Source organism: Corylus avellana, chromosome 5 (assembly GCF_965113065.1).
Source record: "Corylus avellana chromosome 5, dhCorAvel1.hap1.2, whole genome shotgun sequence".
NCBI lineage: Eukaryota > Viridiplantae > Streptophyta > Magnoliopsida > Fagales > Betulaceae > Corylus > Corylus avellana.
This window is the reverse complement of record NC_142494.1, coordinates 5,590,844-5,609,392: the sequence shown is the minus strand read 5'-3', so window position 1 is coordinate 5,609,392 and position 18,549 is coordinate 5,590,844. Positions and strand designations below refer to the sequence as shown.

General features: G+C 36.8%; 1 protein-coding gene, 1 long non-coding RNA gene and 1 pseudogene across 3 annotated transcripts; 1 reads left to right on the top strand and 2 right to left on the bottom strand.

Annotated features, from left to right (window-relative positions):
• Window positions 1–652: 652 nt before the first annotated feature.
• LOC132180867 (uncharacterized) lies at window positions 653–5,089 on the top strand. Of its 2 annotated transcripts, none has more exons than XR_015912198.1 (2): window positions 653–711; window positions 4,462–5,089. It is a non-coding gene; the product is annotated as an uncharacterized LOC132180867 (long non-coding RNA). The 2 variants fall into 2 exon arrangements; XR_009440202.2 differs by lacking the exon at window positions 653–711 and adding an exon at window positions 4,166–4,336.
• Window positions 5,090–6,271: 1,182 nt separating this feature from the next.
• On the bottom strand, window positions 6,272–9,071 carry LOC148585277 (G-type lectin S-receptor-like serine/threonine-protein kinase At2g19130). Its single transcript, XM_088516527.1, has one exon. The coding sequence runs from the start codon at window positions 8,927–8,929 to the stop codon at window positions 6,461–6,463; it is 2,469 nt and encodes an 822-aa protein (XP_088372653.1). The 5' UTR covers window positions 8,930–9,071; the 3' UTR covers window positions 6,272–6,460.
• A 6,445-nt stretch (window positions 9,072–15,516) lies between these two features.
• On the bottom strand, window positions 15,517–18,017 carry LOC132182698 (G-type lectin S-receptor-like serine/threonine-protein kinase At2g19130 pseudogene; annotated as a pseudogene).
• Window positions 18,018–18,549: the final 532 nt, after the last annotated feature.

Below are 18,549 nucleotides of genomic sequence, written 5' to 3'. Positions count from 1 at the left end.
TTATTGATTACAATAACTGTATAAATACAGATAGTTATTGCATAATGTAGATACAGATACCAAAAATTATTATCTGCATCCGCAATTTCATCTCTAATTTTAGCAATGAATTTCAATTTTTTTAAATAAAATAAAATTAGTTTTTTAGCTTTTTTTTTTTAATGAATTTATTGAGTGTTTTGTCCTATTGAAAACATTTTAGCGTAGAGAAATTTACCGACTTTGGTAACTGTAGAATTTTTCTTTAGGGTATTAACAATTCTTTTTTTTAGTCTGTGGTGACATTGTCGGAATGTAAAGTGCATGACAACCTTGGAACAAACAATCAAATTTTGGACTTACTGCATTATCTCATCACTTTTACTACAATCTCTTCTAAACAAATTCCTATTCTTATTTTTTACTTCTGCCAAAGTATACTTGCAAATGACGTGTCTATATATGTAAAGCAGGGAGTTTTGAGCCAGAGTGCCTGTGGTATTGACAAGTGGCTATTTTGAAATACTGACACCTGTCTAAACTGTGCGTTTCATTACATCATATTTGGTTAAACTGTGCGTTTCATTTCATCTTATTGTTCAGTTTGTGTAATATTTTATTTTTCAGTGCTTTGTTAGTGCTTTACTGCTTTATTGTGCATGTATTTCATTCTGCATATCTCAATCCCTGCAAATCACTCTCTGCATCAGGGTGTCTCTCTCACGCATAGAAGTAAGTCCTCCTTTGTTGAAGCTTTATTCCATTTCATTTTGTGTTGTCTTGTGTTTCTTTATAATGTATGTTGCAGCTGCGTGATCCTCTGCTTAGTAAGTCTACTTTGTTCAAGCTAAGCTTGATTTATTGATTTCACTTCTCTACTGTAAGTCTACTTTGTTGAAGCTATGCTTGATTTCTTGATTTCACTTCTCTACTTAATTTGTTGAAGCTAATCTTTATTTCTTGATTTCATTTCGTGTTTCTATTACAAAAAATCTTGACAGCAAATTAATTAAATAAAAAATAAATTCTTAAAACAAACTGTTTCTCTTGGTTTTTCTTCTCCTTCTTTCTCGGTCTGCATCTCTTAGCTTCTGAATCTGTGCAAAAGAAATTTGCAGTTGCTAAAGAAAAGAGAAGAGAAATAGAAAAAGACAGAGCTGTGTAAACAAATGGAAATATGAAACCCCATGTGTTAGACAACTAGCTTTATTAGGAAAAAAAAAAAAAATTGCATTATTTTCTGTTTGGTCTATTAAGGCAATTATTCTGCACTTTTTTGGTGTATTCAAGAAAATGGGATGCATTTTGTCGAAAAAAACATTGCAGGATAAGACCATTATTTTGCATTTTTTTTTTGGTGTTTGTGTTTGGTGTATTCGACAAAGTGGGATACATAAAAATATAAAAAATATAAAAAACTTTTTCGAGAATGATTTTTTTTTTTTTTTTTTTCACTTTTTAAAAAATTAATTTTATTAAAAAAACGTTTCATTTCTTAAAAAAAAAAAAAAAAAAATCGAGAATGAACTTTATCTAGTTTTTAAACAATTATTTTTTAGTTTTTATTTTTTAAATTTTTTTAAGGGTTAAATACTAAAAATCCACTTAGAGTTTGAACACTTTATTTTTTTCTCCCTAAGTTTTGATTTGTATCACAAAAGGTACCTGTGGTTTTGATAAAGACCAAATTAGTTATTCTATCCATTGACCGTTAGTTGACTTAACGAAAGTTTACGTCACTGACACGTGGACCAATTAAAATTCGACATATGGCATAAGTGGCCACGTCATCAGTGATGACGTCGCGTCATCAGTGATGACGTGGCCACCTACTTAAATTTTTTATTTAATTTTTTTAATGAAAAGAATATATATATTTTTAATAAAAATAAAAATTTAATTAGGTGGCCACGTCATCAGTTTATGCTAGATATCGAATTTTAATTGATTCACGTGTCAGTGATATAGACTTTCGTTAAGTCAATTAATGATCAATAGATGAAAAGACCAATTTAGTCATTATCAAAACCACAGCCCGCATATCTCTTGTGATACAAATCAAAACTTAGGAGAAAAAAAATAAAGTGTCCAAACCTTGGGGCGTTTTTAGTATTTAACCCTTTTTTAATTTGTAAACAATATTTATTTTAATATATATATATATATATATATATATATATATATATATATATATTTTCATGCAAGCTAATTTGTCTTTTTCTTTTTTTTTTCCCAGCAAGCTAATTGAGTGACTCAAGATATTTCATTCTCGAAAAAGATTTACTTTAAAAAACATAATTTTAAAACTTTTTTAAAAAACAGATTTTTAGCTTTTTAAACAATTTTGTATTATTAAAAAGGGTAAAAATATTATAAGTCCTGAGTGAACTCGCCCAAAAAATAAAATCTATAAGTTTTTTTTTAAAAAAAAAAAATTTACTCCATGAGTCAATAGAAATGTCAATAAAATCTTTATAGTTAAAAGTTTTTAACTGCAGTTAGATTGGTTGAAATGCATTGTTTTGTCACGTCAATATATTTAATTTTTTATTAATTTAATTTAAAAAATAAATCTTTTTTTTTTTACTGCAGTTAGATTGGTTGAAATGCATTGTTTTGTCACGTCAATATATTTAATTTTTTATTAATTTAATTTAAAAAATAAATCTTTTTTTTTAAAAAAAAAAAAAAAACCACCATCTCCCCCAGATCCATCTCCTTCTGTCCCTTTCTTTGCATTTTCTTTGTGATGTTGTGTGTTGGTCTCTGGCGTTTTGCTGCGGAGTGGTGATTGTTTTTTTTTTTGGGGGGAATTTCATTTTTTGTCTTTTGGGTTTTCCTTGATTTTTGTTTATTGTTTGATTTTTCTCGGTTAATTTCACCTGGGCGCATGCACATATCGATCTGTTTGATCTTTGGATCTTGGGTTGTTTCTTCAAGTAATCAGCAGCAGGCAATGCTGGCATTCCTTTTAGAACATCAAAGCCAAACACCCGTAACTCCGCAAGGGCACCCCATTGCCACTGCCAAAGCTCCGATCTTGGCCGTAGTTTCGATGATTCCGATGACGCCATGTGCCCTCAAACTCTTCCTCCACGGCCCCATAATCGTTCTCATCGAATATGCTGTTGTCTTCCGTACAAAGAAGGCTTGAAACTGCACAGTAATTATCACAGTAATTTTCATTTTCTATGAATTCTGAACCAAAGATCCAAGATCCAAAAATCCAAAAATCAAACAGATCGAGATGGTTTGATCTGTTTGATCTGTTTGATCCTTGCCGGAGATGGTTTGCTCTGTTGGAGATGGTTTTTTTTTTTTTTTAATTTACTTTTTAAATTAAATTAATAAAAAATTAGATATGCTGACGCCTGTGTGATTCAGCTAATCTAATGGCAGTCAAAATGCTTGTGTGATTCAGCTAATCTAATGGCAGTTAAAAAATTTTGACGTTAAAAATTTTATTGGCATTTAAATTGACAGTATATTTTTTAAACAAACTCAGGAACTTATAATATATTTATCCTATAAAAAAATAAAAAATATATTTTTCTCTGCAGACTAATTAAAAAGAGAATTCACACTAATCACTACATTGAAACAGATTTGGCTTACATGCTGTTATTAAAATAAAAGCATATATACTGTAGTTTAATCAACGGTTAAGATTGAATTTCTCAAAATTTCTTTTAATTTTCTCTATCCTATTAAATGCTTATAAAAATAAGTCAACTTTAAAATTCAATATTGACCGTTGATTCAACTACAGCATACATGCCGTTATTAAAATAACAACATGGAAGTCGAATTCCATTAAAACCGGGCGTTCATACTTTTTTTTGGTGTTTGTGTTTGCTGTATTAGAGAAAATGGGATGCATATATATATATATATATATATATATATAAAAGTTCATGAGTCAAGTTATAAAAAATAAAAAATAAAAACTCATTTTTTTCAAAATTTTATTTTTTTATCAATGAAATGTCAATAAAATTCTTACCCTTAAAATTTTTTAAGGGCTCTTAAATTGGTTAAAACACAACGTTTGCCACCTCAGCATAGCTAATTTTTTATTAATTTAATTTATATATATATATATATATATATATATATATATATATATATAAAAGGGGTGACTGGAATCAGGTGGTCGGCCTTGCTGCAGTGCCCCGTGGGTGGGGGGGGGAGAGGGAAGATGGAGATGGAGGGAGAGATTTGGGGATTTAAATTTTGAGTGAAATTTGGATTTCCTAAAATGGGTTGTAGGCGAAAAAAGAGTTGGGTTTGGCAAGCAGATGGCCGGAGAGAGAGAGAGTGTGGGTTCGGCCGGAGACAGAGAGAGATGGACCAGATGGTTGAATACTGGGTTTTTTTTTTTATGAATTTGAAACTTGTTGATTGTTCTATGATGTTTTCTTGTAGATTGATTGTTCATTTTTTTGGGTATTTTTGATTTCATTCCCAATTGCATGTTTTCAGAATTTCAGAAATCATGGCAAGTATGCAACCATCTCCAGCAACGTTGAATTTGTTACGGGGGAAGCTCAAAAGCTGGTACTAACCCAATACAGGAAACGAATTTCGTGCTTAGTGACTGTAATCTGGAGAATCACGAAGTAATTTTTAAGGCCGTGCAAGCGGTGAAGAAGCAAAGCGGCATCGTTGTTGTCTGGTACAATGCGTTCTCCAAGGAGTCCTGGTGGTGCAGTGGAGCAAGAACCCAGTTGCTGCCGATCGGAGAAGGGTTGCTTGTGACTAGAATTGCTCGGACTGCCAAAATTGGTGGCACTGGCTGTGGAATTGGGAAGAGTCACTGGGTCGGGTTTGAGAAGGATGCGCCAGTGGCATGGTCCAGCCCGGTTGGATTAACGTCTCCCAGAAAGACTGTGGGGTTCTGATAATTTGCGGTCTTCTGGGTCGGGTTTGAGAAGGAGATGGATCTGGGCAAGTGGAAGAGATTGAGGAGGTCTGGTGTTGGGGGATACAGAGATTGAGGAACTTGATTAGTTATTATTTAATGATTAATTACAAAAAGTTTCACCACTGAGGATGATTAATTGTCTATTATTTTGGGCTAGGGAGTATTTGCTGCACCTATTCATCCCCACCTGGATCTGCAAATCAAAATATCAAAGACTTCTCTAAATAAAACAAGCAAGCCTCTACTGTCTAGTTAAGAGAACTGTTATCATTCAACTGGGTAACCATACCTTTTCAGGGGTGAAGAGAATTATCCCCGGAAAATATGGTGCTTTTCTTAATGAAAGAAAACTAGATTACAGTAAACTATTTTGAAAACTGGCAACCAAATTATGGCGACTCCTTGAAGTTTTTAGGGGATCATTCAATGGATGTTGCAGGTCAATCATGCAGATCCATATAGGAATAGTCTTTATTATTAATCCCTTTAGCTTGGGAAATTCATTCAGGGATGCTTAGCCACATAAGGAAAGAAAGACTAATCATACACATTGAGGTACATCCTAATGACTTGTATATGATAGGAATGCTTCTTGGTTGAACGGCTTGACTTGTACATAAAATAGGTAACCACGACTCATTCAGTCAGATTAGACCACCAATTGACCAATTCTATGGTTCGTGCCCGATTTCTCAAGTGCGTAATATAGGTCCTTACAGGAAATTTGGCCTCCTTCAAAGAAAAGTTTGAAAATAATTTTATGTATGATTTGTATTAACATAAACCATCTTTAATTAGACTTACAAACAGATAAGATAAACAATCGTCAAACTAATCATAAATCTATTTTTAAAATAATGATACTAAAACGGTACGTGAGAGATCAATCTGATATTATATGGCCTGCTCAGGAGCGAAAGGGTCAACAGAATTCAATGCCCATGTACCATGAATATGATACAGACGCCAATATATATATCTGCAGCTGCTGATGGTGCAGCAAGGGATATGCCACATGAAAGCAACATGGAAGAGGATACAAAGATGGATGGCCTTATAATTGGTCAAAACAGGAAAAGTATCTGCTTGTATGTCTATACCAAGGACAGATTATAAGTAAAACATCATGTAATCTTGGGTTCAGCTAATCTTGTCGCTAGTTTGAGATCACTAGTTTCTTGTAACATTTAGCTTGTCTTTACTATTGGTTGAAAATGTTATCATTATGTCTGCAAAAGACAGGCTTTCTCATTCTTCAGGCTGGCATCTTCGTATAGACTAAACCTCAACCCCACCAAGTTACTCTTGACTTTATTCATATGGTCGTGTTAGTTTAACTAAAATGATATAGTCGAGTGCACAGTATAGCCAATTTCATTATTTAAGATTTTGAAGCAATGCTTCCATGGAATACACAAACGCTCCTACCAGAAAAAATATAAACCATATATAACAGATATTAGGACACAAATTTAAAAGAACAAAAATGAGAAAATACACTCTTAACCTGTTAACCAAACATATATAAGAGCTCAGGATGTCTTCATTTGATTAGTCTCAAGACTTTGAACTCGTTGATGACACGCCACTCTTCGACTGAGAGGAAGCAGTTGAAGCGTTGCTCCGTGCCTGTGAACTTTGGCTTGAGGATGATTCAGTGAAGAAAATTATGTTCTCCTCGTTGTCAGCAAACACTTGGAGAGATCTTGGAATCGGGGCAAGGTTCACATCTAAAACTCCCTCAAGGATTTGAACTACCTGACCCATCGGCGGCCTGCTAGTTTCATCATCTTGGATGCACCAACAAGCAACTTTACAAACTCTTGTGAGCTCTTCTACATCAGCGTCTCCCTCCAACCTGGGATCTAACAGGCTAAGGACATCGCCCCCGTCACCAATGAGGCTTGCAGCCAGTTTTGGGAAGAATCTTATTTTGCCATCTGCAGCTGGCTCAGAGTTTCTCCTTCCTGAGACAAATTCGAAAAGCATCATTCCATAGCTGTAAACATCGGCCTTGGCTGTAATGGCCACCCCTGAAATCCACTCCGGAGCAAGATAACCTCTTGTGCCTCTCATGGTTGTGAGGACTCGGCTGAACTCCCGCCCAACAAGCTTTGCAAGGCCAAAATCTGCTACTTTTGGACATAAATAAGCATCTAGAAGAATGTTTTCTGGTTTTATGTCACAGTGTATGATGCACTCTCTGCATTTCTCATGGAGATAAGCCAACCCTCTAGCTGTTCCTAGAGCAATCTGGTATCTTGTTTTCCAGTCCAAAAATTTTTCATGGAAAAGATGAGATTCTAAAGAGCCATTTGGCATATAATCATACACCAGCAACTTTTTAGCACCTTCTGAACAAAACCCTCGAAGCCGAACAAGATTTACATGTTGGATTGTCCCGATTGTACTGACTTCTGTGCGGAATTGCTTCTCTCCTTGGCTGATGCTTTCAAGTTTCTTGACTGCTATGACTGTTGAATCAGATAATGTCCCTTTGAAAACAGAACCAAAGCCTCCTCCCCCCAACTTGTCCGAAAAATTCTTGGTCGCATTTTGCAAGTCTCTGTACCCAAATGCCACCAACGAACCCTCTACTGTTTTTCCTGTTCCAACAGCTCTCCTCCTTCTTCTAAGGATCACAATCACAAAAATGCCTAGCAGAACTGCTGCAACTGAGCCCGCAACAGCACCAACAATAATTCCCTTGTTATTCTTTTTACTTGGAAACTCAGAAGCTGCAAGTTTGAGATATAGAGTTCTCCCATTAGGATCATCTCCTGTGAGTTGTTTCAGATTCAAGAGATCTCCAACCCAAAATGAACAATTGTTGCTTGCATAAGCGTAAGCAGTGCAAGAGCAGTTATCCAAGCAGGTGGATTCACATTCTGCAGCATTTTCAGCCCCAACGGATTGTGGTTGTACAGGAGAACCCATGCTGGGCATTGGTAAAAATCTGTCCTCGTGCCCATTAGTAAGATTGGTATTCTTACACTGTAAAGTGGTTATCCTCCTGCACCCACCAGAATAATCCGATAAATTCCAGTCGTTCTGCGAGTTAGGAACAAAACCTTTCAAGCAGGTACAAAAAGGCAAGGAATTTGGGTTGCAGCTACCAAAAGCCCCGCAAAAATCATAAACCTCGCATTGTGTTTTCGGTTGAGACCAAAACATATTCCACAGATTGGTATTGTTTAGCCAGGTCAGTTGCTTAATCTGCCCAGAAACATCCATCACAAATCGAGAAATGATGGAAGGATCGTAAAGAGAATAAGTGAAATAACTCTCATTTGTATTGTTAACATAACTGAAGTTGTAGATATAATTGGAGGTCATTTCAGGAACTAAGCTAAAAATCTTCCCATCCCAAGCTCCACTAGTCCAATACTGAATGGACTTATTCCACAGAATAATATACGAACTGGTATTTGCCTCTAGCTGAAGATTGAAGAGGCCTGGTGCAGGATCCTCCTCATTCTTCCATGAAATGAGGCGTTGGTTTTCATTGGTAATTTTGTTGAATGCAATCTTACTACCAGGAAGCCATGTATGAGCTGGGTTATCAAAACTTTGCCATAAATATTGTGATGAATTAGACCCATCTTTCACAACAAGATTTCCATCATCTAGAAGAACAGCTTCTACAGGACTCGATGAAGTGGTGGAGGTCAAATTTGTGGACCAAACTGGGATTTGGGACTCATTAAAGAGAACCAAATTACCATCCGAGATTCTTAATACAGAAGAACTTTTATCAGAGACCGGTTTATCTCTGTTTGCCACCCAAACTATGGTTTGGGTTGAGACTTTACTTGTACTGTACCACATGCCTACGTAGTATTTAGAAGAGTTACCTGGTTTGAAGAAACCCAGTACAAAGTTCCCACCTGCAGAGACGATGGTTTGGTCACCAGAGAGAGATTCGTTGGCGGAGATGGTGTCAGCTCCAAGGGAAAGATGGTTGTTGACAGATAAGCCGAGGAAGACAAGAGAAAGCATAAGCCATGGATTCTTCTTGGTATCCATGGCTGCAAAGAATATTTGCAGAATAGCTTGAGAGAAGCGAATTCAGGAACGGGTCTAAATACTCGTTTCGCTTCCGTGTGCCAGAGGAAGTTGGTGGTGTCAACTGACGAATACGCCCGTCAGGATATTGCCTTTTTGTTGTCGCCTTGAAAGTTCGTTTCGGCTCACGACTTTTCCGAGGAAGCCCTATAATTGCGGTGAGATGGTAAGGATGAATGTTGATCATATAATTTTGAGAAATGTTTTGTTTTCAATTTTTATTTTATTTTTTGTCCATGTCTATTGTCTGTATAAGAGATAATAAATTCATTATTGAATTTGTGAAACTCAGAATTTTATAAATTTAATGATAAATTTGCCCATAATTTCGAAACAAGACGACGTTTGGAAATCAATTCAACTCAAATTTGGATCCTAAACTTTAAAAACTCATGTAATTATGGATGTTTTGAGTGTTTAGAGTTTGTACCGAATACAGATTTTATGACAAAAAAAAAAAAAAAAAGGTAAAACTTTGAATTTTTTCACATAAATTTACATATGAAATTGTACTAAAAACAGAAACAAGAAAGTTTACTACTGAGACTATTTCCTCAACAGTAAATTAAAATAAATCTTCTATACATGGTGGGCAATGAGCCTCTTCATATATAATTATGAAATAAAAAATACCAGAAAGTTTAACTTTCCCGACAGCTTGGGACAACTTTGAATGGAAAGCTTGTGTAGGTGTGAAAACTCTCCATAAAGAATCCAGTTTCCCATTCCTCCATATTCTCAAAATATAAAGCCTCCAAGGATCTAAAAGGTCGCAAGCAAACTTCCCCATAAAACTGCACCAACACTCTTCACTATGGTCATGCCTATGATAAAAAGGACTTTGAGAGATGGTAGTTGCCCGATTGGTGGCAATGATGTGCACTTTTTACACTTTTCAATTCTTAGGCGTTCCATATTAGGAAATGAAGGAGCTCTTAACCATGCCGAAAATTTTATACCACCATAGGTCCATAGCACCTGATAGTGAGCTTTTTCAAAGCCTCATGAAGCTGCAGCTCATTAAGTACCTCTAGATCAACTGTTCTGTCTTGTGGCTCATCCAAGTTGGGAGTCCATTTCAACAGCAACTCACCAAGATTGGCCTTTTGAATTAAATTGGCGTCTGTTGCATCTCGAGGTTGAATCACATTCTCTAATCTTGAAATGTGGAGTGTCTCTCGGAGATGCAACAAATGCCCTATCTCTTTTCCCGGAGCATGAACCTTTTCCCACAACTAAATTAGACAATGTCTGGAGACAAGTCAATTTACCCATTTGTATAGGCATTCCTACCAATGAACATGTTTTTCGGATATTGAGGTGGCGCAAGTTGACTAGGTTCCGAAATTTTGAAGGTAATCTCTCTAGCTTTGAACAATTCTTTAATATCAATGTTTGTAAGTTGTGGAGAGTGGTTGATGATTTAGGTATACTCACGATACTAGTGTTAGAAATGTCAAAGTATCATAGATGTTTCAAATTACCGATTGATTTTGGTAACTCAATTATATGGTATCCCTTCAAAGAGAGGACCCTTAAGCATCCTAAATTTGTCAACAATTGAAGAGGAACGTCACTAGTCAAGGAATGGGTCCCTTGCTTTGGCAACACAAGAGGTAGGAAGGTTCGTAAACGTGTAAATTCAGATAAAGCCTTAAAGTTAATATGACAAATACTGTTGCCACACAAGTAAGACAAATGCCGAGCCTTTTTAGGAATTTCCTCAAATCTGTCATCCATCCTAAAGCATGTACCTCTTGCAACCCACTGAGCCAAAGCGTTGATAAAGTCATGCATCATATTTCGTGATTCATCCTTGCTTGATTTTTGGAAAAATGACTTTTTTACCAGCTCTTGAAAATATTCACTAACCAAATCTTCCATTTGTTTTTCCTGTTGTAGCTGAATTAAATCTTCTGCCATCCACAAGAGAACAAGCTGCTTCTCTTCAAAGTCATAGCCCTCCAGCAGTATGGAACAATATGCAAAAAACCTTTCTGAATGTAAATCTAGATGGTGGTAACTCCACATAAGAAATGGAACACTTTTATCTCTCTCTTCTGGTGCATCCAATATCCTCATGTTGGATACTTCTACCCACCTGCGATGATCCGGTTCATCAGAGTGTAGGAGGCCTGCAAAGGTTATGGCCGCCAAAGGCAAGCCTTTACACTTCTTACCGATTTTCTCACCAATACCTTTAAGGTTTGGAGCTGCACTAAAGTCACTTACTCCCAAGACATGTAGGGTAAATATAGAGAAACAAGCATCATCAGACAACAGTTGCAGAGGGTGAGCTAGAACTTTAGTTTCTTTACCCATCATCTTTGATGAAACTTCCCAATCGCGAGTTGTGATGATAATTCTACTTTCTGTAGTAGTCCCTCTAAGGAAAGGAGTACGTAGGCTATCCCACTTCCTGTAATCACAAGTCCAGACATCATCCAGAATGAGTAAAAACTTCTGAATTTCCAAGCAGTTGATTCTTTAGTTTGACTTGCAACATTTATAGATTGCCATTTCATTTGAGTTTCAAGATTTCTATATCTTTGGCTTCACTGGTTTGAATTGGTTGGGTGATAACAGATTCAAAAATAGTTTTTGTCAGCTTTTCAACATCAAAATCTTTAGAAACATGAGCCCATACTTTCACGTTAAAATGACTTTGCACACGTTTATCATTGAATACAAGTTGGTCAAGAGTTGTTTTTCCTACGCCTCTTATGCCATGTATCGAAATCATAGAGATCTCAGCGTCATTATTATATGTTTCACTCAGCAATAATTCAACTATAGCCTCTTTTCTCTCTCCCTCCTATAAACACGATCTTCATACACTACAGAAGTCAAGGGCGTCTTTCTTATCCTCCTATCAACATTTTCTATCAAACCTAGTTCATCTTTTTCTTTCATGATATCTTTGAATCGCTTAGTGACTTTATTTATTAAGACAAGAGTTACAAGACCTCAAGAGACAATGGTTACAAGAGATCAAGAGATGTTAGTTACAAGAGCTCAAGAGAAGTAATAAGAACTTAAGTGACAAGAATTACAATTATGGTTGTTAATGTAGAAGTAAAAGAGACTCATACTATTTCTCTATAAATCGAGCATTGTATACAATCAAATAATAATAACAAAAAAATTAAAATAAAAGATGTAACCACAAAAAGGCTTTGATGTGTGAACGTAAGCCATAAGCCGAACCACCTTAATTCTCTGATTCTCTCTTCCTTATTCTCATTTCTCTTCTCTAAATTATAAATTCTAATATGGTATCAGAGCTATAGGCTAACGCCAATTTTGGATCCTATGATTTTTTTTCTCTCACAATCTCTCCCCCCACATGCCACATCTTAAAATAATAATAATAATAATAATAATAATAATAATAATCCATATTTGGCATGAGCATCATCAACGATGGTTTCTCTTTCAATTTGCTCTTTTGTTCATCTACCGGGATATCATGATACCCTTGAGCAGCACAGAGATAGCTCCTAATGCATGAAGAAGAAATCACCAAATCCGAACGAAGAGAACTCAACCCATCGCAAGTCCACCGATTTTCGTGTCGTCTCTTCAAGTAGATGCGCTTGCTCCAACCACCCTGAACACTTTGTCGTTATCCGAAGCTCCAACGGACACTCCATCATGGATCTATGTGCCACCAGCTGAAGCCCATAGACTGGCTGTTTCACAAGATGCAATAGTTGCAGAGTTTATTTATTTTATCTATTTATTATTTTTTCCAGTTTAGCCATTTGGAGGTTGCAGCTTTTGATTTTATGTTTTGTAGCATTTAAAAAAAAAAGAAAAAAAGAAAATAAAAAATAAAAGCATATGTTTAATCCATGCGACATATTTAAGGCCCATAGTTGGCCCAATTTTATTAAAGGCACATCTCATATCACCGTCGCCGACCACCTCTAGCCAATACAGTCCAAGAAAATCAAATTCAAGGCTTCAGCAACTTCCACCTTGAGTTTGAGGGGGAATGTTAGAATATATTGTGTGAGATTTGACATTATGAGAATATATTTGTATTGATTGTAATTGATAAAATCAAATTAGAAACATTCAATACTGATTTGATTTTATCAACCATATATTTTTGTATTCTCTTCACATCCCTATAAATAGGGAACATTTGTATTGTAAAACAATCATTCAATACGAGTATAATGTAGCCATTTAGGCTTTATCTATGAACGTAGGCCATAGACCAAACCACGCAAAATATTTTGTCTCTTGTTTATTTTATTATTTTGCATTTGATATTCATAACATTATAAATTTCTTCATGGTATAAAAGCCACTAGCCTACACTAGTGATCGATCCAAATGGTCCTGTGGACTTTATTTTGGTTTGTTTTATTTTTCTTTGATATAAAAGAAAGAAAAAGGGGGTGGAAGAGCTCTGTGAGAAGAATCCACCAGTTTTCTTCTCCAGCGAATCCACCGTCAACCTCATCTCCTCGAGCCTTCGGCTTTAGCATCTTCTCTAGAGTTGTCCAAAGCTTCGAAGTACCCTCTCTCCACCCGCCACGTTTTGCAGAGAAACCTTGAAGCCCCTTTGACCACATAACCGACATCTTCTTTGCCATCTTCTCCACCAACTTCTCCTCAGATTTCGCCTCCAACCGGAACCATTCGGCCAATGATCCATGCACCATCACGCCGTACCTGTTGTCCGTAGCTGTCATCAATCCACACCATTGCGCCGCACCGAAGATCTTCTCCTCCACCATCCCTTGACCCAGAGATACCTACTGTCTAGCATCAGCCCACCTTACAGAAAGTGTCACTCAGCTGCACTGTTCACAACCCATGCCATCACTGCCACCAGCAACGTGTGCTATCAATTTGGAGAAGAAATTGAAGGAGATGAATGGTGTTTGGTAACGGTTTTGATTTACCCTTTTTTGAGTATGCAGATATTCCTATTCTAGTTTAGGAATATATATCTTGATTTAGTTGCTATAGGAGTTCTGTTTGATTACGGGATTAAGGCACTCCTTATCCCAGTTTATGTAATCTGCAAGCGGGATATTCTTGAGAAAAAAAAAAAAAAATTGAGTAAAAAAAATGGGGAAAAGAATCTCGGTTGACAAAAAAAAAAAAAAAAAATCAAAAGAGGCCAAGTTGCCCGTCTTTAGGCCCATAGTTGGCCTCTTTCTGCTCGGCCTTTGTGGTATTGTTTAAAACCCTGACCACTTCAGCCCAAAGTTGGCCTAATCATTATTTGCTCTATTGTTGGTCCTTTGTTAACCTAGACCGATTTTTTGGCCCTTTGTTGGCTCAAAGTCTTTCAGCCTTTGTGGTATTGTTTACAATGACATTTTTGGCCCATAGTTGGCCCATTTCTCTTCAGCCTTGTGGTACTGTTTAAAACCCAGGCTCATTTCAGCCCATGGTTTGCTTTTGCATTTTAGCCCATAGTTGGCCTAATTTTATTGAAGGCACATCTCATATCACTGTCGCCAACCGCCTCTAGCCAATGCAGTCCAAGAAAATCAAACTCAAGGTTTCAGCATCCTTCACCTTGAGTTTGAGGGGGAATGTTATGATATATTGTGTGAGATTTGATATTATGAAAATATATTTGTATTAATTGTAATTGATAAAATCAAATCAGAAACATTCCATACTGATTTGATTTTATCAATTATGTCCTTTTGTATTCTCTCCACATCCCTCTAAATAAGGATAATTTGTATTGTAAAATAATCATTCAATAAGAGTATAATGTAGTTATTTGAGCTTTATCTATGGACGTAGGTCATAGACCAAATCACGTAAAATATTTTGTCTCTTGTCTATTTTATTCTTCTGCATTTGGTATTCATAGCATTATAAATTTCTTCAGTTTTCACACTATATATCCATCATGCATGTTTGGTCACCAAAGGTTACCAAAACAATTAAAGAAGAAAAAACCCCAAAAAAGAAGGAACAATTAGTATGAAGCATAACAATTACTAAAGCAATAGGGATGATCAGATGATAAACTAAATAACCGCAAATCCCTACACCAGTAGCCATAGCCAATTGCATTATTTGAGATTTTGAAACAATGCTTCCATGGAATACACAAACCCTCTGGTAGTAGTGTCTCATACGACTCAACATCCATCTCATCATCATGGCTTAAGACATGGGTGGTAGTGGGTAGTTAACTTCATCAATTATTATCAATATTTGTTAACATGGGTAGTGGGTAGTTTTTTTAGTAAAAGTAGTAACCGTTGTTGTATTAAGTTTATATATATTTGTGTCACTAGAATAGGAAGAGTAAAGAAGAAAGTGTTTATACTGTGATATTCCTCCAGCTCTAAGTGGAGATTTGTATTGTAATTACTCCCATCCTAAGTGAAGATTATCAATTTATCTTTATTGACTCTGATAGGGACCTATCACACTCCAACCAGAAAAATATAAGCCCTATATAACAGTTCTTAGGACACAAATTAAAAAGAACAAAAATGAGAAAATGCGTTCTTTACCAAACATATATGAGAGCTCAAGACGGCTTCATTTGATTGCTCTCAAGACTTTGAACTCGTTGATGACATGCCACTCTTCGACTGAGCGGAAGCAGTTGAAGAATTGCTCTGTGCCTATGAACTTTGGCTTCAGTGTGACTCGGTGTAGAAATCTATGTGCTCCTGGTTGTCAGCAAACAGTACTTGGAGAGAATATGGAATCGGGGCCAGGTTCACATCTAAAACTCCCTCAAGCATTTGAGCTACCTGACCCATCGGCGGCCTGCTAGTTTCATCATCTTGGATGCACCAACAAGCAACTTTACAAACTCTTGTGAGCTCTTCTACATCAGCGTTTCCCTTTAGCCTGGGATCTAATAGGCTTAGGACATCGCCCCCTTCACCTATTAGGCTTGCAGCCCTAGTTGGGAAGAAACTAGTTTTGCCTTCCGCATATGGCTCAGAGTTTCTCCTTCCCGAGACAAATTCGAAAAGCATCATTCCATAGCTGTAAACATCGGCCTTGGCCGTAATGGGCATCCCTGAAATCCACTCCGGAGCCAGATAACCTCTTGTGCCTCTCATGGTTGTCAGGACTCGGCTGAACTCTCGACCCACAAGCTTTGCCAGGCCAAAATCTGCCACTTTTGGACATAAATTAGCATCAAGAAGAATGTTTTCTGGTTTTATGTCACAGTGTATGATGCACTCTCTGCATTTCTCATGGAGATAAGCCAACCCTCTAGCTGTTCCTATAGCAATCTTGTATCTTGTTTTCCAGTCCAAAAACTTTTCATGGAAAAGATGAGACTCTAAAGAGCCATTTGGCATATACTCATAGACCAGCAACTTTCTAGTACCTTGTGAGCAGAACCCACGAAGCCGAACAAGATTTACATGGTTGACTGTCCCGATTGTTCTGACTTCTGCGCGGAATTGCTTCTCTCCTTGGCTGATGCTTTCAAGTTTCTTGACTGCTATGAGTGTTGAATCGGATAACGTCCCTTTGAAAACAGAGCCAAAGCCTCCTCCTCCCAACTTGTCCGAGAAATTCTTGGTCGCATTTCGCAAGTCTCTGTACCCAAATGCCACCAATGAACCCTCTACTATTTCCCCTGTTCCAACAGCTTTCTTCCTTCGCCAAAAGATTACAACAACAAAAAGGCCTATCAGAACTGCTACCCGCAGAACGGCTACCCCTGCAACTGAAACCACAACAGCACCAACAATATTTATCCCCTTGGCCTTATTATTCTTTTTACTTGAGAACTCAGAAGCTGCAAGTTTGAGATATAGAGTTCTCCCATTAGGATCATCTACAGTGAGTTGTTGCAGATTCACGAGATCTCCAACCCAAAATGAACAATTATTGCTTTCAAAAGCATAAGCAGTGCAAGAGCAGTTATTCAAGCAGGTGGATTCAATTCTGCAGCATTTCCAGCCCCAACGGATTGTGGATGTACAGGCGAACCCATGCTGGGCATTGGTAAAAATCTGTCCTCGTGCCCATTAGTAAGATTGGTATTCTCACACTGTAAAGCAGTTCTCCTCATGCAGCCCCCAGAAAAATCTGACAAATTCCAGTCGCTCTGCGACTTCTGAACAAAACCTCTTAAACAGCTACAAAAAGGCAAGGATTTTTCGTTGCAGCTACCAAATGCCCCGCAAAAAGCATAAACCTCACATTGTGTTTTCGGTTGAACCCAAAACAAATTCCACTGATTGGTATTTTCTAACCATGTATATTGCTTAATCTGCCCAGAAACATCCATCACGAATCGAGAAAAGGTGGAAGGATTATAAAGAGAATAGGTGAAATAACTCTCATTTGTGTTGTTAACATAACTGAAGTTGTAGATATAATTGGCCCTCATTTCAGGAACTAAGCTAAAAATCTTCCCATCCCAAGCTCCACTAGTCGAATACTGAATGGACCTATTCCACAGAATAATATACGAACAGGTATTTGCCTGTAGCTCAAGAGAGAAGAGTCCTAGTGCAGGATCCTCCTCATTTTTCCATGAAATGAGGCGTTGGTATTCATTGGTAATTGTGTTGAATGCAAGCTTACTACCAGGAAGCCATGTATGAGCTGGGTGATCAAAACTTTGCCATAAATATTGTGATGAATTATACCCATCTCTCACAACAAGATTTCCATCATCTAGAAGAACAGCTTCTACAGGACTCGATGAAGTGGTGGAGTTCAAATTTGTGGACCAAACTGGAATTTGGAACTCATTGAAGAGAACCAAATTACCATCCGAGATTCTTAATACAGAAGAACTTATATCTGAGACTGGTTTATCTCTGTTTGCGACCCAAACTATGGTTTTGGTTGAGACTTTACTTGTACTGTACCACATGCCCATGTAGTATTTAGCAGAGTTACCTGGTTTGAAGAAACCCAGTACAAAGTTCCCACCTGCAGAGACCATGGTTTGGTCACCACAGAGAGATTGGTTGGCGGAGATGGTGTCAGCTCCAAGGGAAAGATGGTTGTTGACAGACAAGGCGAGGAAGAGAAGAGAAAGCATCAGCCATGGATTCTTCTTGGTATCCATGGTTGCAAAGAATTTTTGCTAGAGAGAAAGAATCCTGGAAAATACTTGTATCGCTTCCTGGTTGCGTTTGTTGAAACAGGGGAAGTTGATATAGTCAACGGACTTATAAGCCCTTCAAAATATGAGTTAATGAGCTTGTGTTGAAAATTCTTTTTTTATCACGGTGAGATGTTTGTGTTTTGTTTTGTTTTTTTTTTTTTTTAGTACGGTGAAGTGTTTAGGATGAAAGTAGACGATATAATTTTCACCGAACGAAGTTACACTTCACAGTGGATGGAAATAAATTCATTCAATTTTTTTTTTCTAATTAAAAAAAATATATATGTTTAGTCTATTAAAATAATATGTTTTTACAAATACCTATTAATTTTTATATGCATTTTTAATTTTCACATGGATTGAAAAATGTATGTCATGAATAGGTCATTGGTCGCACACTAAAACCTGGATCAACTATGACCAGAATGTAGGAAATAGAGAATGGTCAAAGTAACACACTGGTAGTCATAATTGAAGAGGTTAGTGGGTCACA